Source organism: Anser anser (assembly GCF_964211835.1).
Source record: "Anser anser genome assembly, chromosome: 15".
NCBI lineage: Eukaryota > Metazoa > Chordata > Aves > Anseriformes > Anatidae > Anser > Anser anser.
In genome coordinates, this window is record NC_139736.1 from 1,324,174 (window position 1) to 1,348,734 (window position 24,561).

General features: G+C 65.8%; 4 protein-coding genes across 13 annotated transcripts in view; 3 read left to right on the forward strand and 1 right to left on the reverse strand.

The window, feature by feature from the left end:
• Positions 1 to 103: 103 nt before the first annotated feature.
• BRICD5 (BRICHOS domain containing 5) lies at positions 104 to 4,694 on the forward strand. 2 transcript variants are annotated; one of them, XM_083799692.1, is made up of 6 exons: positions 104 to 990; positions 1,618 to 1,749; positions 2,050 to 2,202; positions 2,492 to 2,599; positions 3,343 to 3,496; positions 3,944 to 4,694. In XM_083799692.1, exons 1-6 carry the CDS (start codon positions 952 to 954, stop codon positions 4,036 to 4,038), a joined length of 681 nt encoding a protein of 226 aa, XP_083655818.1. In that variant the 5' UTR covers positions 104 to 951; the 3' UTR covers positions 4,039 to 4,694. The 2 variants fall into 2 exon arrangements, with proteins under 2 accessions (XP_083655818.1, XP_083655819.1); XM_083799693.1 differs by having other exon boundaries at positions 2,083 to 2,202.
• Positions 4,211 to 9,846, reverse strand: MLST8 (MTOR associated protein, LST8 homolog). The gene is made up of 8 exons (XM_083799690.1): positions 9,649 to 9,846; positions 9,202 to 9,253; positions 8,966 to 9,128; positions 8,797 to 8,872; positions 6,376 to 6,528; positions 6,063 to 6,187; positions 5,479 to 5,642; positions 4,211 to 4,946 (listed from the first exon to the last, which is right to left on the reverse strand). Exons 1-8 carry the CDS (start codon positions 9,775 to 9,777, stop codon positions 4,828 to 4,830), a joined length of 981 nt encoding a protein of 326 aa, XP_083655816.1. The 5' UTR covers positions 9,778 to 9,846; the 3' UTR covers positions 4,211 to 4,827.
• Positions 9,847 to 10,021: 175 nt separating this feature from the next.
• LOC310881882 (hexosaminidase D-like) lies at positions 10,022 to 15,659 on the forward strand. 6 transcript variants are annotated; one of them, XM_083799722.1, is made up of 16 exons: positions 10,022 to 10,220; positions 10,347 to 10,407; positions 11,542 to 11,736; positions 11,870 to 11,976; positions 12,075 to 12,312; positions 12,422 to 12,531; positions 12,855 to 12,942; positions 13,128 to 13,292; positions 13,376 to 13,559; positions 13,691 to 13,762; positions 14,106 to 14,310; positions 14,392 to 14,474; positions 14,621 to 14,699; positions 14,876 to 14,977; positions 15,086 to 15,175; positions 15,306 to 15,659. In XM_083799722.1, the coding sequence occupies exons 4-16, from the start codon at positions 11,882 to 11,884 to the stop codon at positions 15,487 to 15,489; spliced, it is 1,695 nt and encodes a 564-aa protein (XP_083655848.1). In that variant the 5' UTR covers positions 10,022 to 10,220; positions 10,347 to 10,407; positions 11,542 to 11,736; positions 11,870 to 11,881; the 3' UTR covers positions 15,490 to 15,659. The 6 variants fall into 6 exon arrangements, with proteins under 6 accessions (XP_083655848.1, XP_083655849.1, XP_083655851.1 ...); XM_083799725.1 differs by lacking the exon at positions 10,347 to 10,407 and having other exon boundaries at positions 10,155 to 10,303; XM_083799724.1 differs by lacking the exon at positions 10,022 to 10,220 and having other exon boundaries at positions 10,251 to 10,407.
• A 1,964-nt stretch (positions 15,660 to 17,623) lies between these two features.
• Positions 17,624 to 24,561, forward strand: part of CASKIN1 (CASK interacting protein 1) — a 32,705-nt gene continuing 25,767 nt past the window's right edge. For all 4 annotated transcript variants that reach the window (XM_083799917.1, XM_083799918.1, XM_083799919.1 and 1 more), the window contains exon 1: positions 17,624 to 17,865. In XM_083799917.1, coding sequence (XP_083656043.1) covers positions 17,772 to 17,865 — 94 coding nt within the window. In that variant the 5' untranslated portion in view covers positions 17,624 to 17,771. The remainder of the gene's footprint in view (positions 17,866 to 24,561) is intronic.

A 24,561-nucleotide genomic window follows, 5' to 3' on the forward strand; every position in this document is an offset into this window, starting at 1 on the left:
TCGGTGCAGCTGTGCTTTGGGGAAATTCTGTGAGTTAAGGATACATTTGTGCTTGCCACCTGTACTCCTTACACAGAGTATTAGCAAAAGAAACAAAGCCAACCCTGGGCTACGTTTGTCGGATCTTCCCTTAATAGATGCCACATGGAGGAACTCTGTTGGGGTTTTCCTTGCCTCCGTGGGGTTGGTTATGTTTGGCTAGCAGGTCTCAAAAATACAAAAGCTGTGACAGGGGCTCCTGGCCTGCCCAGGAAAACTGAAGTCTGGCCAGGTGGGAGCTCTGATCCCTGTGGGGTATTTCTCCTCGCAGGAAATGCGTGTTAGCATGAGGGCAGCTCGTGTTGGGACGGGGACTTTGCAGCTCGGATCTTTCCCCTGGGCCTGGATGAGGCGGGGTCTGTAGGTGGGACACGAGCACGTCTGCAGCCAAGGCTTGGGGTGCGCCAGCCTGCAGGATAAACAGTTGGCTTCAGCCCGCGGAGCTCTGGCAGCACAAAGTTCATGCTGAAATGTAGAAATAACCGATGACAAGGGCGGCCTGCCACTGTTCTCTATCCATTTCATCTTGTAATGAGACTTACCCAGTCCCACTACTAGGGACTGCCAGCAGGGAGGCCCTGCACAAAGCCCTCAGTTATGCTCCACCTGCGTGCCTCCGGCTGGCTCGCCAGGTAAGCAGGAAGAGCGGTTTTTGTACCGCTGACAGGATCCCTCTGCAGCCTCGGCTTTCACCCCTCCTTCCTCCTGTCCCTGCAGCTCTAAGGTTTCACCCTCCTCGCAGGTCTGAGGCAGGAGCACCTGCCTGGGTGCTGCTTTGGCCGCAGGGGCCACGTTCACGTTTGCAGCCGTGCGCCTAAGTTTCTCGGGCACGGTCGCAGCTCAGGACCATGCACAGTCTGCGTGTGGTCCGGAGGCAGAGTTGCAGGAGCGAGGTCCTCATCTGAAGCGAGGATGGAGGGCGGGAACAGCACCAGCAGCGCGGTCCCTGCGGTGAGTACCCCCGGGCCCCAGGAATCGCAGACGGAGCCCTCCCACGGTGCCTGCCTGGGGCTGAGCTCCTGCAGCTGCCGTGGTCCCGGTGAGGTTTGTTCCTCACCTCTCCAGGGCCCACCACCCACTTCGGCCCCCTGTAAGGCAGCTGGGTCTGCCAGCTGGGCTTCCCTGTAGATGCTGTGCTCACACGGCCTCAGATGCTGGCGTAGCAAAGCTGTGCGGCAGGGCAGGGGGAGCACAGGTGCCCCACAAGTCAGCATTTCTGTGTCTGTGCACTCATTTCCCACCGGGGGGATTTTGTTAGCTATCAGGGATCTTCCTGGCACAGTCAGGTTTGGGGCTGTCACATCTGAACGGGACTGATGGAATCGTTCGGCTTCCCGCAGCGTTAGGGGGGGAAGGCTCACGTTCCTGGTGGAGATCTGGGAGCTGCACAGCACTGAGGTCGAGAGCTGAGGGAGGCTCGAGGAGCCTGCTCGCTGTCTGCCTGCAGCGAGTCGAACCGCAGGAATGTATTGAATTCCTCCGTGCCTCAGAGAATTGAAATGTTTGTTTGTTTTTTTTTATGGCAAAGAAGCGTTCATTTTAACTCCTGTTCTTCCCTTGTTTTGCCTTGGCCCCCAGGACAGGAGGCTCGCAGCCCAATTCCCAAGTCTGTCCAGGACGTTCTGGATCATCCTGTCCGTTGCCTTGTTCTTTGCAGTCGTTGGCATCAGCACTGGGGGGATTCTCGGCTTCTCCCCCAGCTCTGCCCAGGTGAGGGATGCGGCTCGGATGGGTGCTGGAGGGGTCCTGCCCGCAGCGAGTCCCCGCGCTCCCGCAGCACGCTGCGCCGCCTGGGCAGGTGTCGAGCGCGGGGTGCGAGGCTGCGGTGGCCGGGGGAACCCACCAGAGCTTCCCTTCTGCAGCACCGGGCAGGGGGGCTCGGGGACGCCGTGGTGCAGGACGTCCTGGCCTCCCTGGGTCAGCAGGGGCCGGGAAAGGTTCTGGGAGGGGAGGTGCTGCGCGCGGGCGCTGGGCGGCTGCTGGCCGGGGCTGCCCCTGCTGTGTGCCCAGGCCGGCTCGCAGGCGGTGCGGCTGCCGCTGCAGGGGGAGCAGGACTCGCCGAGGAACCAGACGGCCCTGGTGGACGCATCCAGGAGCACCGTGACTTACTACGTCACCTCGCGGAGTAACCGCAGCGCCGTCGTGCTGTACGACAGCCAGAACGTGAGTGTGCCGCGGCGGGAGCCCCGGGCTACGGGCAGGAGAGCTGCTGGGGCCTGAGCAGGGAAAAAGCAACCTGCCCCTGCTCCCCATCCCTCTGCGCGGACCCGGGGGTCACCCTGGGGACAAGCGGCCGCGGCCTGGCCAGGATGCGCCGAGTGCTGAGCGAGGCGCAGCCACGGCGGTTGCTGCACAGAGGAGAAACGAGGCAGGACCGGGGAGGGATGCCCATGGCTGGGCTCTCGAGGGAGCGTGCGGGGCCTGCTCTAACAGGGCACGTTTTTCCTCCCAGGGCTACGTGTGCTACCGGCTCGCGGAGCAGCGCGCCTGCTACCTGCGCAGGATGGAGCCCGGGGACCGTGAGAGCACGCGGGCGATGCTCAGCACGTCGGAGCTGAGAGTGAGTGATGGGCACGGCCGGTCTGGGCGCCTGGAGGGAAGGGGGGGCTGTGCTGACCGCCCTCTGCAAACGGTGTGCCTTCTGGGCAGTGCTGCTCCGGGCAGCGCTGCCTCGGTTCCTGCTCAGTCCTGAGCGAGTCTGTGAGCACGCAGACAACTCCTCATTTTGTTGAGAGCCCGCCTGCTGTGAGAAAGAGCAGAGCCGCACCACAGAGGTGCTCTGTCCCACAGAGGCGTACAGCAGGGCTTTCACCGAGCCCAGTCCCGCTGTATTCTGTTACCTGCTCAAAATTCTGGGGAACAGAGAACAAAGAGGGGTCTGTGAGCAGCTCCCAGGGAAGCGAGTCGGAGCGAATCACGTACCCAGCCCCTCTGAACAAAAATGCAATGGGTGCACGGGGGGGTGTTCTGTTTCAGCAGCCAGATGCCTGCTTTGGGTGTGCCCTGCCAGCTGCTCCCCCCTTCCTAGGGGCTGCTGGGGTCCCCCCGCTCCCTGCTGGCTGCCTCCCACCCAGCCGGGAAGGAGGGGTGCAAGGAGCCCTGGCTCCCAAGGGGAAGCAAGCTCCTGCCAGGCACTGGGGCTCCTGCATGAAAGCTCCCCAGCTTTCACTGAACGAAAGCATCTCCAGCTGGGCTGGAAAGGGCTCTTCTGGGCGACTTGGATGTGCGAGCAGGGCTGGGGCTGAAGGCAGGGCGGGGAGGAGCAAGCTGCCCTGGGGGGATTAACGGGGCCCTTTCCTCCAGGGCGAGCCGCTGCTGCAGCGGAATAACCAGACCAAGTACTACCGGGAGTTCCTGGGCGTTCTGGCGGGGGAACCGGTGGACCCCAGCGGCCTGGGGGAGGCCGTCCAAGCCCTGTGTGAGCAGACGCCCATCTTCTGGGTCAGGAGAGCGGAGGGTAAGTCGCATCTCCCTGGGCAGAAGAGTGCGGCACAATCAGTTTGTACCTCTACGAGGAACAGACTCTCACTGTGAGTCCTAGGGTGGGCTGCCAAGGCCTGGGCAGGGACAGGTGACCTCTGCTTCAGAATCAGGCCGTTGTTCAGGGATCGCTGCCCTGCTGGCTCTCACCCACAGCCTGCAGCGAGCTGCAGTGCGGGCTGGGAGAGGCTTCGCGCCCCTTCCTCGAGCAGCGCAGCCTGAGCTGCTGATGCTGTTGGCTTAACGCTTGTCACCTTCGTCTTTACCAGAAGCAGCCTGAGCAGCTCTCCTTCTGGTCTCACCCCAGCTTTAATGAGGAAGGTCATTCCCTCAGGCGTTCCACTTGTCTGGCTCCCTAGGGACTCATAGCTGCAGGTCTGCAAAAGCATCCCTCACCTCATTTCTGTCCTCGCTCATTTGGCAGGTCCGGGGAAGCAGCGGCTGATCTACCTTTGCATTGACATATGTTTTCCCAGCAACATCTGCGTGTCTATCTGCTTCTATTACCTCCCCGAGTAAGTCCTGCAGCCACGGATGCCCTCTCACTGCCCTACATACTTGAATGGGATTCCTGAAAAGCCTCTGCTTCCAACAAGGAAGGTAACATCTACAACATCGCCCTGAAGGCTGCCTGCTGCTCACGCTGCAGTTCAGGAGAGTTTAGGAAAAGAACAGAACTCCGCTCAGCACCGTCGGTACAGACGCTTTATTGCAGCTGCGCTTCAGGGCTGCATCTTGTACGTAGGTACTAGGAGATCTAGACAGGAACCGCGGGGAGTAGCTAGTGTTTTCTGGCCACACGCCCTGTTCAACACGAGGTTATTAAACTTGTCGGGGGTGGTTGGTTTCATAACAGTGCAGTTCTCCAAGTCAGTCTGTGAAATACACTTTGAATAAAGGGATTGCAAAACAAGGAAACAGCTACTTTCCCTCTTTGTTCAGCCGACTCCAGTTAGGCTGATTTTTTCCACTTTGGGGTACAAAAACCATCACGGGGCTGTTGGCAGCAGCCTCCAGAGGGCTGCCTCCAGCTGCTCTGCGCCCAGCTCCCCTCTGTGGCACCGTGCCTCCCGTTCCCTTTTGTCCAAGTGGCCTCCCTGGGAGACCAAACACGTTTCAGTCATCATCTGCTCCAAGCTGAAGCCTGGTCTCACTCCAGGCAGATGCTGCTGCTGCAGCAAGCCCAGAGCAAGCCCTCTCCATCTGAGGGGACGGCGGTGAGCACGTGCCTCATGCTCCAGAGAGGGTGCTGGCCGTTTTAAGACAAGGGAAAACAAGCAGAGGTCCTTCCTTTCCCCCGCGTCACCGTTATCCCAACACGCTGTCATTGAAAGCAAGGCAGACGACTGCTTTCTGGTGGCCGCTGTATTCCCTCTTGATCTCTCCTGTCTCCACGCACCAAAGTCTGGCCAAGTTATCAGAGGAGGCTGCAACAGAAGGGGAAAAGATAAGGAGGAGATGTTGTGTTGCCCTTCAAACTTTTTTTTTTTATTAGAAGAAAGGTTGTCCTCTTGCTTCATTCAACAGTTCTGAGTGCTGTTGATGATAGGCAAGGGAGCTGTGCAGAGCAAGACACTTGGTGCTTTTTTGTATTATTTGGGATATTCAGCACTTCACAGAGAAGTTACTGTGGAAATTACACGTATGTTTTGAATGGACTATCATGCTGCAAGTACTGCAGGCAGCATTGCTACCAGGTGACATACACTGGACACGTGAGGATCATCTGTCCATTTTAAACAGGAGGCAACAGCCGCCCTACTACAGCACAGGCTGAAAGCTGAAGGGAGTTTGTGCACTGTGTGGGGGGCGTGAGGCTGAATACTCTATCAGAGGTTTCCTCTCCTCACACATGGGCACACCAGGGTTTGGTCACGTCCCACATAGAGAACCTCAGTCCTGTGTCAGTGCCCGGCCCCACCCAGCCAAACCAGGGGCAGTGAGCTGTCGGTGTCCCACCTGTGACAATGTACTGGGAGTCCCCGGAGAAGGCACAGTCCCACATCCAGCCACGAGAGGTTTCCCCTGGGTTATTGCTCTTAATGCTCAGCTCTGTCATCAGAGAGAAGTTTGAAGTCCTCCAGATCTTACACGTCTGGTCTGCAGAACATGTAGCCAAGAGCCTGCAATGAGACACACACAGGTAACCCTGTTAGTCACGGTGTGCCTAAAGCCGCTCGTTAATACACGTGTAGAACAGTAATAAACCAGAGACCTGTGCTCTCTGTAATCAGATTTCTTTAGCCCTGTGTCATCTGCCTTACGAGTTCAAGCTGTACTGACCTGGTGAAGGAGCACACCAAGTTCCCCACTTGCTCCTGGAGATCAGCAAGTGGACCCCAGCTGTGAGCCCAGCATGTGGCTCTGGTTTCTCACAGAAACACTGTGAGACCATGGGGACACCCCGGGGACACCCGGACCGCAGCCCCCCGCTGCTGTGACCGCCCCTGTCCCCCTCCTCCCGGGGACCTGCGGCACGGAACCCACAGCCGGGGGCACGGCCGCTCCCGTCGGGGCTGGGCGAGGGGCTGGCAGCCACTCACGTGGAGTCGGGGCTGAACTTGCACTGCAGGGCGTAGCGGTTGTGCGCCGGGATCTTGGTCTTGGGGATCAGCTGGGTCACCTCCTCTCCGATGCCGCCCGTCAGGTTCCACACGTAGCAGTTTCCCTGCGGGGAGACAGGGGTCTGTGGCCAGGCTGGTGGCCCCCACCCAAAAGCAGCCTGGACTCCCTGCGTCCCACCACAGCACGGGAAAACTCCACGGTATGTGGAAACGGGGTGCTCTGCCCACATGAGGATGTCCCAGCAGGAGTACCCGTGCATCCCACCTCATATCCGAGGCTGTCGGAGCTTACCGAGCTGTTGACAGCCGCCATGTAGCTGGCATCGGGGTCGATGTGCACTGAATTCACAGAAACTTCAGGCTCCGGAATCAGCTGCTCGTTGTGGTCTGTTTTCAGGTCCCAGATGTGAATGGCACCGCTCTGATCGCCCACAATCAGCTCGGCCTGCAAGAAAACAGCAGCCTCTGGGCAATCCCCCCGAAGAGCAGCCCCAGAGCTGAGTCCCAGAACATGTCCCTGCGGCACCAGCCGGAGCCTTGCTCTGGTTTTAAGCATCAGGGACCTCTTCTGCCTGACCATTCCCAGCCCAGAGCTGGGCCTCTGCTCGCCGCTGGGAACGGTTTTGGAGCTCCAGCTCCCAGGCAGACAGCAGCCTGCTGATTGCCCTGAGCACCGAGAGCAGGCCGGGTATCAATCTCACGTTACGCTCTGCAAAAAGGCTGTTTACCTTTGCAGAAGCGTTTGTTAATTTTATAAACCCCAGAACAGACAGCAGGTGCCTAATTTGCAGCACTGTTGTTCAGCTGCTGCTCCAAACAACATCCACAGAGGCCAGATGACTTTCAGCACGTCTGAGAAGTGGGCATGAGGATGCAGGTTGGCCAGCAAACAACTGAAGCACTCAAGAGCGTACAGACACCTGAAAAACACGAGCCTAAGTAGGTTCTTCTCTCTCTCTCCCCTTCTCCGAGAGGGTAAGGACAGGAGCCAGCTGAAGGGCAGGAGTTCTGGCTCCGATCCCTGCTCAGCCCAGCAGACAATGCTGGCAGCTCTCCATTCAGACCGGGGCTTTTATCGACAGACTTGCACTGCCCATAATTTTAGCAGAATCCCTAGAGGAGATCAGGTCATCGGGCGCAGCTGATCCCGTACCTGCGAGCAACAGCTTGTTTCCGGAGGAGACAATCATCCCCCGATATATTTAGCTGACTGTGCAGTGCAGAGGCGTCTTCTGGACGCGTCAGTCCTTAGCCCACCCTTAGCAGGTGCGAGTACAATTGCTAAAGCCGTCACGGCTTTACCCAGGCTGCGAGAAATCCCTCTGAGAACTGAGCCAGCAGCACTGCAGCGAGGAATTGCACAGGCGGATGAAGCTACCTGAATAAATACTGCCACCTCTGGGCTAATTAACTCTGTCCTGCTCACAACGCTTCTCCTGCAACTCAGCAGCATCACGGTCGGGGATTGTTTCACGTTTATCATCTATGTACAGCTTTTGTTTTACTGCAATACAGTGCTATAGGAGCATCAGCAGTGTTTGGATGAAGTCTGGTTCAAATAACTGGTCTCAAATTCAGTCCAAAACTCGGGATTTGCAAAGTTGAACCCTTGCAAAATGAAAAGCAAAGAAATATTTCTGTTACTCATCTTTTTTAAAAGGTCTGCTCTCGAGACACATAAACCTTGCACTAGCACATCTGCAACTCCAACCCTGCAGCCCTGTGCTTGCAAAATGGACCGGACATGCCGTCAACACTGCACTGATACGCACTGACTCTCACTGCCATCTCCTAACACATCGCACTCCTTATTAGCTTTGTTTCCTTAGCCCAAGCAATCCCTGTGGCAGCTTTTGAACCAACTGGTGGCTCCCCAGCACATCCAACAGGAGTCACGAAGGGAACTGGGGCTGTGGGCCTCTGCTTTTTCCTGCTGGCAGTGCTAAGAGCAGAGCCCCCCCCCAGCGCGCCCCACGCCACCCGCTGCCCTCCCGTCGCACTTGGTTTGATGCGTGGGGCGGTCCCCAAGGGGTGGGACGAGAGGCTGGCACAGCCACTTCGCTGCCTCTTTGCAGCAGCCAGCGATTAGCACAGACGAGCTCAGCAGGGGCACCCACGCACGACCCACGAGTCAGCCTGCAGCAGGTGCCAAACAACAGGGGCACGAGCCCAGACCGTCTGCTCACCCACAGCCCCTCTTGGGGACGTTTGCTGCCCCGTGCAAGCCAGGGGCAGGGACGCACTCTGCCTGCACCACGGGGCTGTCCCCGCACCGACCCCAGCTCTGGGTGCAAGAAGCTGCCGCTGCTGGTCCCGCGGTGCCACCAGCAGCCCCAGCCCCCCGGGGCCGAGCGGCGCTGCTGGCTGCCCAGCATTTGGGTGCCCACCGCCTCCTCCAGGAACGATGGCAGTGAGGGGCTAGCAGAGACGGAGCTGTACGGCTCCAAACCCGCCTGTGCCCTGCCTGAGGCTGCGAGCTAGCGACCATCTCTGTGCGTTACCTTGCTGACAGCCTGCTCCCAGCACCGCCTGCTGTCACCAACCTGATACACGCAGCCAGTGGCACACAACGTGTTTTCCCACGGGGAACACGTCTTGCTGCAGCTGCCAGTACAAACCTCCGCAGCCCCCCGGGTTCCCCAGGAGCAGCGCTGGCAGCGTGAGCTGGGAACTCGCAGAGGAGCTGGGAACTCGCAGAGGAGCCGGCACTCACCTGGTTGGGGTGCAGGCACACGCAGTTAATGGGAGCGTTCACCTGAAAGATCCGCTGGCACTGGAGGTTGCGGGACCTGCAACGGAACGATGTGGGAAGTGTTGGGGCTCCCTCGGGGCACCCACCCGGCCCCACGGCAGGGGGGGGGGAGCGCGGCTGCCCTGCCCACCTGAGGTCCCAGATGCGCGCCATGCAGTCCTCCCCGCCCGTGTACATCCAGCGGCCGTCCTCATGGAAGCCCACCGAGGTGATGTTCTTGCTCACGCCGTCGTAGTTGATGACGGGGTTGGGGTTGTTGGAGTTGAGGTCGTACATGCGGATGTGCTGGTAGCCTGCGGCACCGGGAGGCGCTCAGCGGGGCGGGGGGGGACCGGGCCCCGCCACCGCCGCCACCCCGGGGCTCACCTGCGGCTGCGATCATGCTGCGGTCTGGCGTGATCTCCAGCGCGTTCACCTGCTGCGGGCGCCGGTAAGGATGGGAACGGCACCGGGACCCCCCCTCATGCACCATGACCTCCCCTGGTAACGGCACCGGGACCCCACCACACACCCCGTCCCTCCTCCGCTACCAGCACCGGGCCTTCCCCCACACCCAGCAGCTGCCCCCCGGTAACAGCACTGAGCCCTCCCACACCGCCCCACCCGGTAACGGCACCGGGGCCCCCCCCACCCACCTGGCTCTCCCGGTAACGGCACCGGGACCCACCGGTAACGGCACGGGGCGCCCCGACACCCACCGCCCCCCCCCCCGGCAGCAGCACCGGGCCTCCCCCCGCACCCACCGCGCCCCCCGGTGACAGCAGCGGGCCCCCCCCCCGGTAACGGCCCCGGCGGTGCCGCCGGTGAGGATACGGAGTCCTGGTGCTGCACGGTGCGCGTGCAGATGCCGCTGTGCGCCTGCCAGAAGCGCACGGTGTGGTCGTAGCCGGCGGTGGCCAGGATGACGGGGTCGCTGCCCACCGTGCCCTGCGCCGCGTTCATGGCCCCGCCGCCACCGGCGCCCGGCACGCTGCCGGCCGCGCCCCGCTCTGCGCATGCGCCGCGCGGCCCCGCCCGCCGCCGCCGGCACTCCGCGCACGCGCGCCGCGATCCTGCCCCCCCCCTTCCCTCCGCAAGGCGCGCGGCCGCCCCGGTGTCGTCACGGGGGGGCGGGGTCATGAGCGGGGAGGGGGCGGGGCCAGCAGCGCGGGGGGCGGGGCCTGCGTGGAGGGGGCGGGGCCGGGGAGGGGGCGGGCGGCGGCGGCACCGGCGGGGGGCGTGGGGGGGGCACCGGGCGCACGGGGGTGCGGGGGGGCCGGGGGGGGCCGGGGCACCCGGGGCACAGGGGCTCGGGGACACCGGGCACAAGGATGGCGGGGCCGGCCGGGGGGCACCGGGCAGCTCCCGGTGGGCGGCGGCGCTCGCTGCGGCCGGGCCCTTTAAGAGCGGCGGCGGTGGCGGCGGCGCGTGCTCGCGCCCGTGCTCGTGCCCGCGCCCGGTGCTGCCCGCCGCGGCCCCGCGCGTGCCGGTAAGGGCGGGCGGACGGGGGGAGCGGGGGTGCAGCGGGGCAGCCCCGCCGCCGGTACCGGGCCGCCCCCGCCGCGCTGTGCCCGCAGGTCCCGGCCGCGGAAGGTGAGCGGGGCGCGGAACCGGGGGGCTGCGGGCACGGGGCTGCGGCTGCCGCCGGGCCGTGACCGAGCCGGGGCCTTGGCGCGGGGGGGGCAAAGCCCGGGACGCCGCCTCCCCGTTAAATAACGGGCAGTGACAGCGCCGGTGCTGGCGAGCCGGCTGCACGAGGCCTCGTCCCCGCGCGGTGCAGCCTCCCCGGGGCCGGGGGTGCTGAGCCCCCGGGGGTGCCGAGCCCCATCCTGCTCCGTGCACCCCCACCGGGCGTGCAGCAGGGCTGGGCGCAGAGCGTCGCCACCGCCGTGGCCCGCCAGCCGGGCACGTCCTGCCCCAAACCTCCTGGGCCTGAGCACCGGGGCCGGGTGGTGCTGCCCTGCCCCGTGGGGGGACCTCGTGCCCTGGGCACAGCGCACCCCTCGCTGGCCCTGCAGGCGGTGCTGGGGCTAGCGCGGCGCGGGAGGTGTCGGCAGGGATCAGGGTCGCATCCAGAACAGGGCTGATCTGGGGCCCGAGGCGCCGGGCGGCTCGCAGCAGCCCTCCCCTGGTGCCACCGCTCTGGCAGCGCAAACAAACCCTCCGTCAGCTGAGGCTCTGCACCAGCAGCAGCCAAAATCTGCTTTTCCGCTCCCAAATCCAGCAGCGCGGCGTTTAACCCCGAGCAATGGTGCGTTGGGGCACAGCCCAGCAGAAGGGGCCGCTTGCGGCTGCCCCCGTGCTGGCGGGGGGGCCCAGCAGCTACCGTGCCATCCCCGCACGTCCCTGCCCTCGGGGCAAGCTGCTGCCCCTCTCGCTGGGCTCGGATCTGGGGGCGGTTTGCTCTTGCCCTGCTCAGAGGATGTTTTCTGGCGGGGGGAAGGTCTCACGCCCCTTCCCCGGGCTGGTGCCAAGGACTCACCGCCCCGGGTGCACGCCGCGGGCTGTGCAGGGTGAGGGTCTCTGGGCTGCCCCCCAGCCCATGGGAAGGTGAAGGTGCTGGGGATGACACCGCAGCACCCCCGGGAGCTGAAATAACGTGCTGTGTGAGCTGCTGCCTGGTCCCCAGGGGCACCCGGTGCTGGGGCCACCATGGCAGTGCCGCAGCCCTCACCCTGGCCGTGCCTGGTGCCCACCGCCCGGTGCCCATCGCTTCTCCCCCTGCAGGTGCCATGGCCGCCCCGTGATGCCCCCTGGCAGGGCAGCCCTCATCCTGTCGCATCCCTCGGAGGCGACGCCAGAACACCCGCAGCAGGACCTGCCCCGCAGCCACCGCCCTGTTTGCGCTGGCGGAGCCCGAGGAGGCTGCGCTCGGGGGCAGAGGCCGAGGCAGGTCCCGACACCAGCCCCGGAGCACATGAGGTAGGGGGGGCACAGGAGGCCTCCGTGCGCGTCCCTGCGGGGGAGCAGGGTGGTGGGAGGGGTCTCCCCGTGTCCCCTTTCTCTGGGCCTCACACGGGTCTGTGGGGCGCCCTGCGCTCGGGGTCTGTGTCAGTGCCCAGCAGCCATGGCCTGCCAGCGGAGCACCAAGCTGAACCTGCTGCGCCTCACTGTGCTGCTCGTCGTGGCCTTGGCCGGCATCAAGTTCCTCTTCCGCGACAGGTGAGGTGGGAGCAGGACCGGGGCACGAGCCGGGGGACCCCTGCAGCGTCGGGGTCCTGGTGGGGGACATGCCCCCAGCCCTGCTCTGCTCCCTGCAGCTTGACCCTGGAGCTGCACAAGCACGTCAGCAAGGACAGCGTGTTCTGGGGGGACGCGGGTGACACCAGCCAGGGCGCCGGCCCCCGGAGCCAGGCTCTGGAGCTCCCCGTGGCAAAGATAACGGCCCCGAGGCAGGGCCCTGGGCAGCAGGTCCCCAAGGACATCAGTGCCACCGAGATGAGGCTCGTCCACCTCGACCTCAAGGGAGCTGCGCCCAAGGTCTCCTACCTGGAGCAGGTGAAGGCGCCAGGGACCAGCCAAGCGGGGCAAGGCTGGGCCTGGCTATCCCCTCTGACACCCGCACCCGGGGGTGCCAGCAGGCTGAGCCCGCCCTGCCGTCCCGCAGCTCTTCCCACTCCTGTCCCGGCTGGGCGCCAACGGGGTCCTGATCGAGTACGAGGACATGTTCCCCTTCAAGGGCGAGCTAGAAGTCCTCAGGTCTCCATACGCTTACAGGTGAGCCGGGGCTGGTGCTGAGCTGGCCGAGGGGATGCCGGCACCGCCGGTGCCAGGCTGGGTGTGCCCTGCCTGGGCCGTGCCCGAGAGAACCGTGCCCGAGCTGTGCGTGGTGCTGCATGCAGACCTGCTGCCTGCCCTGCTGAGTCAATATTTGGGTCCCCAAAGCCAAGTCCCCAGAGGTGTGGGGCAGCCGGGAGAGCTGGGGTGGGGCAGGGCGGCTGGGGCAGGGCAGGGTGCCGGGGGAGGAAGAAGAGGAGGAGGAGAAGGGAATGTCCTCGTGCCCATGTGGCCCACACTGAGGCTGTCCCTGCCCTCCCCAGCGAGGAGGACATCGAGTGGATCCAGCAGCTGGCGGAGCTGCACAAGCTGGAGGTGGTTCCCCTGGTGCAGACCTTTGGGCACGTGGAGGTAGGGGCCAGGGGCGTTTGCTGGGGGGGGGCAGGATGGGGACACCGAGAGGTGGCGAGGGGCTGCGTCCCCAGCACCTGGCTTGCAGATGGATGTGTCACTGGGTCCGTGTCCCCAGCCCTGCTCCTCCGTCCCCCCTTTTTGGCCCACGTCCGGCCCCCATGCTGGGTTTCCTCCCCAAGCAGTTCATCCTCAAGCACGAGAAGTACCAGCACCTGCGGGAGGTCGAGCGCTTCCCCAACAGCTTCAACCCCCACGTCCCGGACACGCTGGTGCTGCTCAAGAGCCTCCTGGCGCAGGTGGTGGAGAAGCACAGGCGCTCCTCCTGGATCCACATCGGGGCGGACGAGGTGGGCTCTGCAGGACCCCAGCCACCGCCGGCTGCCAGGCCTGCCCCGAGGGGTGCTGAGCACCCACTGCCCCCCAAATCCAGGTCTTCCACCTCGGGGAGGGGATGGACTCCAAGAGCTGGATGAGCCACAACAGAGGTGACGTGGGCACCATGTACCTGAAGCACATCAAGCAGGTGCTGGGCTTCATCGCCGCGCGGTACCAGGGGCTGCGGGCGCTCATGTGGGATGACATGCTGAGGAAGATCAGCGCGGGAGCCCTGCGGGGTGAGAGGATGGGGACGGCAGCGGTGGCACCCCGTCGCACGTCTTGGTGGGGGCGTGAGGATCCCCAGGCACCCTCCTGCTGCTGGCCCCGGTGCTCACGTCCCTGTCCCTGCCCTGTCCCTGCCTTGCAGAGTCTGGGATAGCAAAGCACGTCTCACCTGTGGTGTGGTTCTACGCGCCCGACTTTGAGGTCGAGCAGATCGGTAAGGTGCCATGCCAGGACCCTGGGCAGTGGAGAGGGGGGGGACACGATCCCGTGGCTGGTGGCACCACTGCTGCAGCCACCACACCGAGCCCAGCTGGCCCCCAGGATGGTGGCACAGGGTCTCGTGCCTGTCCCTGCCATCCCGCCATCTCCAGGGGTGATGCCTCCCGCTCACCTGGGCCAAGTTGGCACCTGCTCTCCTTCCAGCCCTCAGAAGCCCCCCTGTGCACGGGCTCCTGCTTTTGGCAGAGCAGCCCCTGGCAGCCGGGGGGGCCCTGCCCACCCCGTGCCACCCCACACCGCTGGGCCATGAGCGTGACCCCGCTCCCCCGGTGCCGCAGGGCAGTTCTTGGCCAAGTACGCGGAGAGCGGCTTCGAGGCCGTGTGGTTCGCCAGCGCCTTCAAGGGCACCACAGGCCCGGCGCAGGCCTGGCCCCCGCTGAACCACCACGTGAGGAACCAGCTCAGCTGGCTGCGGGTGATGCAGGCCGTGCCGCGCTTCGCCCCGCTGCGCTTCCAGGGCATCGTCCTCACCGGCTGGCAGAGGTGGGCGCCGTGGCGCGCGTCCCAGCCCCGCTGCCCAGCAGCCGCGCACGAGGCGACGGCACGGCTGTCCCTGCCCCGCAGGTACGACCACTACTCGGTGCTCTGCGAGCTGCTGCCCGTCGGCATCCCCTCCCTGGCTGTGTGCCTGCAGACCCTGGTGCACGGTGAGCGGGGCCGTGCCCCTCGTCCCCACCCTTCGCACCCCGCAGCATCGCTGGAGCCCCCTTGGCTGCCGGGGAGGGGGCAGCAGGGCTTCGCTCCCCTGGTGTGGTGCGGGGGTCACCTGGGTCCCTCTCCTCGTCCTCCCCAGGGGGCTTCATGGAAGAGACGCGGAGGAAGGTCCTGGACGTGCTGGGCTTCCAGAGCTTGCAGCTGGAGCAGGGGACGTGGTGCGTGGCTGCGGCACGGAGCCAGGCGCCTGCTGCTCCCCAGGGGTGCACCGGGGGGATCAGGGGTTGCTGCCCCCAGCCCTGCAGGATGCAGGAGCTCACCACCCAGCCTGGAGCTGTGGCTGGTGCTGTGCCACATGCTGGGCTCTCACCTCCCCTCCGTGCTTTCCCCACAGTGAGGGAAGGGGAGCTTTCCCCGGCGTAGAAATCTATCGCATGGTGGAGCAGGTAAACGGCCACCTGAAGGAGAGCATCCAGAAAGCCCTGGAGGAAGAGAGGTAACGGTGGTGGGAGGGTCTGGCCGTGGGGCTGGAGCAGTGGGGACCTGCAGGGTCAGGGTGGCCCCCTGCCCCCTGCACCCCCCCCCTCCTCTTGTGCCTCCCCAGCGGCATCAAGGGCTGGTTCAGCCCCTACCATCGGAAGCACCAGTTTGGGAACCCCCGCAACATGGAGAGCTTCGGCAGCAAGGTGCTCAAGTACGTGGGGTGCGGGGGGCCAGGAGCAGCCCCGGGTCCCTACATGGGGCTGGGTTGGTGGCTGTGAGGAGGTCCCAGTCTCACTCTGGGGGAGCCGCAGTCAGCTCTCACCCCGCTCTCCCCACCCCAGGCTCCACGAGGACTGGGAGAGCCTCGTCCGTGAGCTGCGTGCCCAGCTGGAGAGCATCTACTTCCCCGACACGGTGGAGGAGTGGATGGAGGAGAACATCAACCCCTACCTGGACCAGCTGCGGGACCTGGTCCGGGACTACCGGGCCATCATCCGCCTCAACGCCCGGCCCAAGGCGTCCTAGGGGCTGCGCCCCCCGGCTCCAGCTGCCCCCCGGGACTGGGCTGCAGGAGCCCCGGTCGTGGTTTGGTTCGCTGGCTGCACCCCTCTTCTGCTCGAGGCATGGCTGCTGGTTGGTTCGTACTGCACAGAGAGCTCCTGCGCGCCCCGCTCCCACAATAAAGTATTTTTGTAGATGCTGCTGGGTGATGGAGGGGGACACGGATCTGCCCCCTCCCTGCAGGCACGGGGGAGATGGGGTGGGATCAGCCCAGCTGGGTGGGGAGGGGACCCCTCTTCTCTGCCCTGTGGGGGGCTTCAGCTGCTCAGGGCTGGGGCCCCTGTTTCAGGCGCTGCAGGTCCTGCCCCAGACAAGGTGGCTGTGCTTCTTTTGGGGACAGAAACGGGGGCATGGGGAGGCGCAGCCCCAGCACAACGTGTGCTGGTACTGGAGCTGGAGGCTTTGGCAGCTGCAGGGCTGCACATTTTTCTGTTCCATGAGGACCAACCATGCTCAGCAAGAGCCTGGAGGGAGCTGCAGAAACACGGGTCAATCTGGGGCTCCTGCTGCCACAGCGTGGCTCAGGGGGACGGCAGGGACACACAGCCCTGCCGCCCACGTCCCAGTGCAGCTGCAGGCAGTCTGGTGTCCCGGGGGCTGCCCCATCCCCGGGTGCTGGCACTGGGCAGGAGAGCCTTGATACAGAGGGCTGCGGGGTACGAAGGAGCCTTCATTGAGGAGCTGCATTTATGTCATCGAGTGGTGGCACACCCGAGGGAAGCGCTGACCTGCCGGGGCAGCCCGGGCACGTGCAGAGCCCCAGCCCCCAGCCCGGGAGCCCCGCAGCAGCTGAGGTCCCCGTGCGGCCGCGCACCGCCAGCCTGCGGGATTAGAGGGCAGATTAGGCGGCGTCTTGTGCTGGAAACCCAAATGTCCTGGATTGGAAAGTGGGGGCGGGGAGAGGAGAAGGACCCCGCTGCCCCCGAGTCACCCAGAGCCGGGGGCTGCAGGGGGAGGCGGGGGCTGAGGAGGGTGGCCTTGGGCTCCAGCCGGGGGGCACCGGGCAGCCTGGGCAGGCCTGGGGTGGGCCAGGGGCACTGCGGGGCAGGCGGCTGATGTTGGTCTGGGTGCTGCCTTGTTCTCCCCATCCTTCCCCCTGCCACGTGCACCCACCTGGGTCGGCGGCTGCCTGTCCCCGCGCACTGCACCCAGTGGGGTACTGCAGCTGCCTGCCCCGTGCAGCCGCCTGCTCGCTGCCCCGCCGCGGCCCGTGCTGTCCAGTGCCCGGCTGGGTGCCAGCTTCTGGACACGCACACCCCAAGGCTGGTTTCCCAGAGCCGGGACCTCAGCAAGCCTTTTAGGCGGTGGCTTGTGGGGGAGAGCAGAAATTTGTTCACGACTTTGTGCAGGTGATGGCGGGGCTCTGCACTGGCCGGCAGCAGTAGCACAGTGAGCCCCGTCCATCGCTGCCCCGTGTCCTAGGGGCTCACCAGCACCCTCCTGGCCCCGGCCCACGCAGGCATCCTCCAGCACCGTCAATGCCTCAGTCCTTTAAGCCGCAAGGAAACGCACGGGGACGAATGTCACCGGCCATTGTGTCTGCAAAAGCGGGCAATTAGGCGGTAATCAGGGCTTTATTTAAGGGGATCGAGCAGCTCCCCCAGCCCGCGTCCGTTACCAGCCGCCGAGGGCTGCCGGGGGGGGACTGCAGGGGCCGGGCAGAGCCTCGGGACGGGGCCCTGGGACGGGGCCTCCCGGCGGGCACGGCCCCCCCGGCCCTCCCCCGGGTGCCGCAGCCGCACCGAACCCCCCCCCCCCCCCCCCCAGCCTCGCCCCGCTCCGGCCGCACCGCGACCCCCCCGGGGCCCCCCTCCGGGAGCCGCCAGCCCCGGGCGGGCCCCCCCGCGCCCCCTCCCTTTCCTCCCCCCGGGCACCCCGGCTCCCTCCCCGCGCTCCCGGCGCCCCCCCAGCCCCCCCCGCCGGGGCTCCCGCCCCTCCGTTCCCCCCCCCCCCCAATTCCTCCCCCTCCGCTCCTGCCGTGCGCCCCGGTGCGGCTCCCGAGCGGCCGCGGTGCCCCCCCCGCGCTCCCGGTGGGGCCCCCCCCGCCCCGCCGCGCCCCGCCCCGCCCCGGGCGCCCGCCGCCGCCGCCGCCGCCCCCGCCTCCGGAGCGGGCTGGGGAGGGGGGGCCCGCGCCGAGCCGAGCCGAGCCGAGCCGAGCCGAGCCGCGCCAGCCGCCCGCCCGCCCCTCGCCGCGGAGGATGCTCGGGCCGTGAGCCCGCAGCCGGCAGCCCCGGCGCCGCGGAGCCATGGGCAAGGACCAGGAGCTGGTGCAGGCGGTGAAGGCGGAGGACGTCGCGGCCGTGCAGAAGCTGCTGCAGAGGCCCAAGCCCGGCAAAGCCAGTGAGTGCCGCGCCGCGGGGGCCGCGCCGGGCCGGGCCGGGCGGGGGGCGGCGGCGGCCCCGGGCAGGGCGGCGGGGGCCGGTACCCGCGGCCCGGCCGCCCTGCCCCTCCCCGGCCCCGAGCATCCCCGGTGCGGTGCGGTGCGGTGCGGGAGGGGGCCCCCGGGCATCGCCGGCGGCGCCCCGGGGCTCGGCCCGGCCCGGCCCGGCCGGGGGGGGTCCGGCGGGGCTGCGGGGGGGGGCGGCGGAGAGTCCCCGGGAGCCGCGCGGGTGCTCGGCGCTGCACGGGCTCGGCGGGCCCGGCACAGCCCCGCAGCGCCTCCCGCACTGCCCGCGCCCCGGAGCGGCTCCGAGCCCCCCGGGGAGCCGGGCCGGGCCGCTGCAGCCCCGGGGGCTGGGGAAGGGCAGGGGGGGCACAGGCGGGGGCATCCGTGCGCGTCTGTGGGCACGGACCTGCGTGTGTGTGTGTGCGTGTGTGTGTGTGCACGGACCTGCGTGTGTGCACCAGGGCTGCCGGCGCCTGCACACGTATGTGCGTGTGTGCCTGTGTGCAGCTGTGCCCGTGCTCGTCTACGTGCGTGCCCGGGTGTGCGTGTGTGCCTGTGTTTGGGTGCGTGACTGTGTTTGTGTGCCGGTGTGTACCCTGGCATATGTGTGTTTGGATGTGTCTGTGTTGGTGTTTCTCCGTGTGGGGGTGTTTGGATGCATCTCCACGGGTGTCTCCCTGCGAGCATCTCTGCGCCGGGCTCTGCACATCTCTCCCCAGGCGTGCACACCGCTGTGTACGGCCGTGCGCGAGGCTGCGGGGGTGTAGCTGTGCGTCTCCGTGTGTACATGTGTGTGGCTCCGGGAGTGTCTGCTCTCTGTGCGTTTTAACTGCTCTGCTGAGGCGTTTTACCCGGGACTGAATTATTCATGGTGCTGATGCAGCCGCAGGTTTCAGGCCTGGCGTGCAGGGCTGGCGGGGCCGGGGGCTGTCCCTGGGCTCAGGCACGGCCCCCAGGGAGCACCCACGCGGCATCAAGTCGCAGGGCCGCTGCACGCAGCCCCGCCACCGCCGTGCCCCGAGTCCTTCCCTCTCAGTGCTCCCCAAATGTGGGCACCCCCGTGGCCCCGGAACTGTGCGGGGCTGTCACAGTGTCCCTTGTCCCTGCTCTCACAGGGATGTTTCTGCCTGAGCAGGGCCAGTGTGTTGTGTGTGTCCCCTGCGTCCTGGTGCTGAGCAGGGCTGGCAGAGCATCCCCCATGTCCCCACTCCTGTGCAGGGCCAGCGTGGCATCCCCCACGTCCTGGTGCCGTGCAGGGCTCTTGTTGCATCCCCTGTGCCCACAGCTGTGCAAGGCCAGCACGGTGTCCCTGTGCCTAGCTGCCATGCAGGACCGGCACGGTGTCCCCTGTGCCTCTAGTGCCCCTGCTGAGGGCCTGTGCAGGGAAGGAACAGGCTCCAGCGCCAAGCCTCGTTCTTCCCGACCTACTTCAGGAGCTGCCACTTTGTGGTCTCCTAGCACAGCACATGGGGACAGGGACCATGTGTGGCCCACGCGCTGTCCCCACGCACCCCTCCCAAACCCCCACTGGCCTGGGCACTGGCATCGCTGTGACAACAGCCAGCGGTGCTGTGCTGAGTGCCACCACCTCCTCCCGCATCCCTCTCTTCCCAGCCCCGTTCTGCCACATGTCCCACTGCGGAGCCCCCCGGGTGCTGTGCAGCAGGATGGCCGTGGGACCCGGCGGTGCTCCCTGTGCCGGGCTCGCAGGAAAGGGACGAGGGAACCCCGCGATACTGAGCCTGGCACCGGGGGATGCCTGCTGCAGGCCCGGCTGCTTGCCCCATGCCCAGGTCGGGCTGCACATCTCCAGCTCTGCTGGAGCCCCCGGGGCTGTGCTGAGGCTGGGCTGCTCCTGCTCCCCTGGGGCCCGACCCAGGGCTGTGTGTGGCAGTGGGTGCCATGCCCCTGGCAGCAGCAGTGGGGCTGGGGGAGCGCTGAGCAGCGGCTGTCCCGATGCCGGGGTGTCCCCGTGCCCCCCCCCTCCATGTGCCATTCCCACACGTGCCTCTGGTGCTCCCCGCGCTCTTCGGCACCAGGAAGATTTGTAACTCTAGCTCTGTTATCTGGATAATATCCTATTCATGTGGGGTTTAATAAATGAGATTTTAAAAATCCCTGCGTGAATTAACACGGGTTGCTATGGCGACGTGGGGCCCGATTTAGCAGAGTGGAGTAAGAGTTTGTGGGGCCCGGGCCGGCCGCAGCGCGCACCGCGTTCGCTTCCCGGGCATCCATAATTGATGAGGTTGTCTGAAAGTTACGCAAATCAGATGCAGGGATTTGGCAGCAAACTGTTTCCCTCCCTGTCCCCTCCTCCCTGGTGCTACCTCGAAGAATTGTAGTGACTTGGCGTTTTCACCTCGCCTCCCCAGCCTGGGCGCTGCGGGGCAGGACGGGGACCTGGGGCGTCCCCAGCTGGGTCTGTGCTGCAGCGTCCCCATCCCAGGCCTTTGGGCAGCGGGAGATGGAGCTGCACTGTGCTGGCAGGGGGGTCCCTCGGTGGTGGCATTTTGGAGCAGGCAGGCTTCTTCTCTGCGGGGTTGCTGCCACGCTCAGCTCATGCACTTGGAAATGGCTTCTGCATGGCCCCCCAGTGCCGCGGGAGGGACCTCGAGCTGGGGGACGGGTCCCGCTGCTGAGCTTCTCCCACCCACCGTGCTGGGCGCTTTGCAAATCACTTCCATGTGTGGCAGGTTTGTGCAGCAGAGACATCCTGTCCGTGTCCTCGTGTGCTGCAGGAGCTCCGGGTCCCTCTCTGGGGCTCCTGGGGCCGGGTGACCCGCGCTGCCTGGCCGGGCTCCGGAGCTGGGCACGGGGCTCACCACCCTTCGGGACGCTGCCATCCCATGGGGACTGCTCCCGGGCCACGAGCTGGGGCACAGCTCCAGGCAGGAACGCTGCTTCGGCTGCCGTCCCGGCATGAAGGGGGCCAGCGGAGGCAGCCCGGGGCCAGAAGGCAGAAGCCAGGAGCCAGACCCCTCTGGGGTCCCGGGCAGGGCCCTGCCGTGCCGAGGGGCTGGGTGTGAGCGGGGCCCTGGGATGCAGCCCTCGTGGGAGGCCTCCTGCCCTCCGGCGCGTCCTCCTGCGCGGTGGCCAGTTAATTCCAGGGTTTTTTTGCCTGCATTTGATTGCATTAATAATCTCCTCTGATAACAGTATTTAATAAAACCAGGCTAATATGGCGCAGTTAGGAAATGTCTTTGACATTTTACAATTCAATTTCCATGCAGTAAAAGGCAGGGCAGCTGCAAATCCAATTGTGGTGCAGTGCACAGGGCGCGTGTGGCCGGCAGCCGCCGGAGCTGCCCGATTCCCCTCAGCCCTCCAGCAACACAGGAAACTTCCCCGGCCGGCAGCCGCTGCTAATGGCTCCCGCTGCTGCACGAGGCAGCCCCTGTGCGCTGCAGGGAGAGCCCGGGCACCATCCAGCTGCCATGGGCAGCAGGAGGGACCCTACGTGTGCCACCGGCCTCCAGCGGGGCCAGGCTGGAAGGGGCTCTGGGGTCGGATCCTGCGGCAGCTCGGCCAAGTGCCTCTGGTGATGGTGCTGCGAGCCTCTGTCACTCGGCTGGACACTCTTCTCTCGCCCCCCCCGGCCCCCTCAGCACGGATTAAGGAGTGAAGTACGACGGGGGAGATGGCAGCACCATCATGGGGCCCGAGGGGCCGGGTGGCTGCTGGGCTGCTGTGCCTAACGATGTGTCAGTGCTTCCCCAACAAACTTCTTTTCGGGGTTTATAACCTGCGTGTGAAACCTCGCGCCGAGCAGGGACTTGGCAGCTGGGAGCATGCTGACATGCGCCAAGTTTCCTTCCAGAGGGGGATTATTACTCAGCCCGGGGTGACATGTATTTATTTTACATTTTCTTGCATCTCTCTGGCTGGGCTGAGGCTGCCGGCACGAGCCCTCCCCTTCCCTCCTGCTCCCGTTTTGGGGCCGGCTGCGGGGCCTGGGCAGCAGGGAATGTGGGCCAGCGGCTCGGCGCCCAGCCCCGGGCTCCCTCACTGGCCTGGATTTCCTCACGGCAGTCCCGAATTCACCTGGTTTGACACCAATTAGCCCTTTGTCGGCGGCAAGGCCCCTCGTGCTGGGGCTTTTGCAGTGCTTCCCGCCCGGGGACCTTGCTGGCGGCCGCGCTGTGCTCCCGGTGCTGCTGGTGCCACCGTGCTCCCGGAGCAGCCGACGCTCGGTGGCGGGGCGATGCTGCGGGGCACGGCCGGGATCGGGCTGCTCAGGAGGGTGCTGGTGCCGTGGGGGGCTCGGGGTCCGGCGGTGCCGCAGGGCCGGGTGCTGCGGCCCCAGCTCCCCCCCCACAGCCGCCGTGCGGTTTCCCGTAGCCAGCCTGGCGTCTGGCTTTCTGCTGCTCCGGCTGCACTCCCTTTAACCCTTCCCTTCCCTCCCCAGCCGCCGGGAAGGGCTGCAAGCACCTCTGTGGCTCGGTGCCCCCAGGTGCCCCCAGCCCTTCCCACTCCCCTGTGCCTGCGGGGCCCTGCGGGTGGCTGCACGTGCGTGATGGGGCCGCGAGGCAGCCCTGGCCGTGGAGATGCCCGTGGATGTGGCTGCGTGGCCGTGCCAGGGCCCCATGGGTGCCAGTGGGGCAGTGGGTGCAGTGGGAGCCCACCCCTGTGCCGTGTCCGTGGGGTTCTCGGTACGCAGACACGCAGCAGGCGGGGGCTGCGGTCCCACTGGCAGCGTGGGGCTGGGGGGCAGCGTGGCTGTGGGGCGAGGCTGGGGCTGTGCCCACGGTTTGCTGCCGTGCTCTTCCTGCTGGTGCAGGTTTTGGGAGCAGGCTGTGCCCGAGGTCTGGGGCTCCTGTCCCTCTTGCTGGGCGCTCACCACAAACCCACTCCGCACTCGCTTTGCCACGCTGGGCGGCTAAAGGTGCCTTTCACAAGCGTTCGAAGCACCGTCGGGAGAGTACTAAAGAGTGAATTTGCTGATATTTAGTGGCTGCTCTGTGTTACTGCTGGGCCAGGCTCCTGCAGGTGAGGAAAAGGGGTTGGGAATCAAAAACTGCTTGTGCTCTGCTCGGACACCGCTGCCCCATGGCTCCATCCCTGCTTTGTTCCGCTGCTCCAGACGAGAGTGCCGGGAGGCTGTGCTGTGCCAGGCCGGTCACCAAGCTGGTGAGCAGCACCAGCACCCACCTCTGCCCCGATCACCGTCCTGCCTGCAGTGGGGACACGAGCAGGACTTGCTTTCCTGGCCCTCCTCGCCCTGAGGGCTGCAGGCAGCACAGCCTGCCCGGGAAGGGCCCGATGCCGCTGGCGGGTCAGCTCCTCGTGCCAGGCTGAGAGGGATCTTTAAGCTGTAATGAAATGTTAATAGTATTTTCCAACTCAATACGGGAGTAGAAAATGAGGTGTTTAACACCGGGCTCTGCAGCGACAGGAGCAATCAGCCTGAAAAATGGGAAGTCAGGGACGCAGTGCCGGCCTCGGCACAGCCTGCTGCTCCAGCACCAGTGACGGATGGATGCCGTGCCCGGGGCGAGCCGCACGGCTGGGGGAGCATGGTGCTGGCACGCTGGGGGTGAGCGGCTGGTGGGGGAGTGCCCGCTCTGCCCACGTCTCCTTGGGCCCTGCCAGCAAGGTCGCTGCGGCCGCCGGGTGAGAGCTGGGCCCTCGCAGAGGGCATCGAGGTGGTGGCGGGGCTGCTGCGCCCTGGGTGCTGGGGCTGCTGGGACCCTGGCTCTGTGCTCTGCATTGGCCCAAATCAGCCCGAGACAGAGCAGGTTGGGGTCAGTGTGCAGCCACCGTGGGCGCTGCCTCTCTCTCTGCTGCCCTCTGTGCCCCCGGCTGGCTGCTCTGCACTGGCTCTGCTCTGCCAGCCTGCCTGTGTGCCCCTGTGCACGTGTGTGCACGCATGTGCCCGTGTGCAGCCATGTGCACCCCGTGTGCATGTATGCATCAGCCTCCCTGGGTATCATGTACCCCTGCACATCCCTGTGCATCCTTGTGCACCGTGTGCATGTGTGTGCATGCCCTGCCCCTGTGCATCCATGTGCGTCCTTGTGCACCGTGTGCATGCCCTGCCCCTGCACATCCACGTGTATCCTTGTGCACTGTGTGCATGCCCTGCCCCTGTGCATCCCTGTGCATCCTTGTGCACCGTGTGCATGTGTGTGCATGCCCTGCCCCTGTGCATCCATGTGCGTCCTTGTGCACCGTGTGCATGCCCTGCCCCTGCACATCCACGTGTATCCTTGTGCACTGTGTGCATGCCCTGCCCCTGTGCATCCCTGTGCATCCTTGTGCACCGTGTGCATGTGTGTGCATGCCCTGCCCCTGTGCGTCCATGTGCACCACATGCCTGTGGCCGTCTCCGCCGGCCGCATCGGCAGCGCCTCCTCCTTGGCCTGGCGTGGGGCTCGGCGCTGGGGACGGCTCTCGGCGGCAGCCGCCGGCTGATCCCTTCCAGATGTGGCTGTCGGGAGCCCGGCTCCGCGCCGCCTCCTCACCGAGGCCCATGTAGGTTTGGGTCCGTTCCTGGCGGAGCGGCTGGAGCGCACAAAGCAGCGCCTGCCCGGCTCCTGCATTGCAGCTGGGCTGTTTACGGCGTGCTCCTCGCGGCTCTGTGCTGCTCGTCAGCATCTCTTCTTCCGGCTGTCTCTGCTCCGGCGCTCGCAGACCCTGAGATTGTCTCT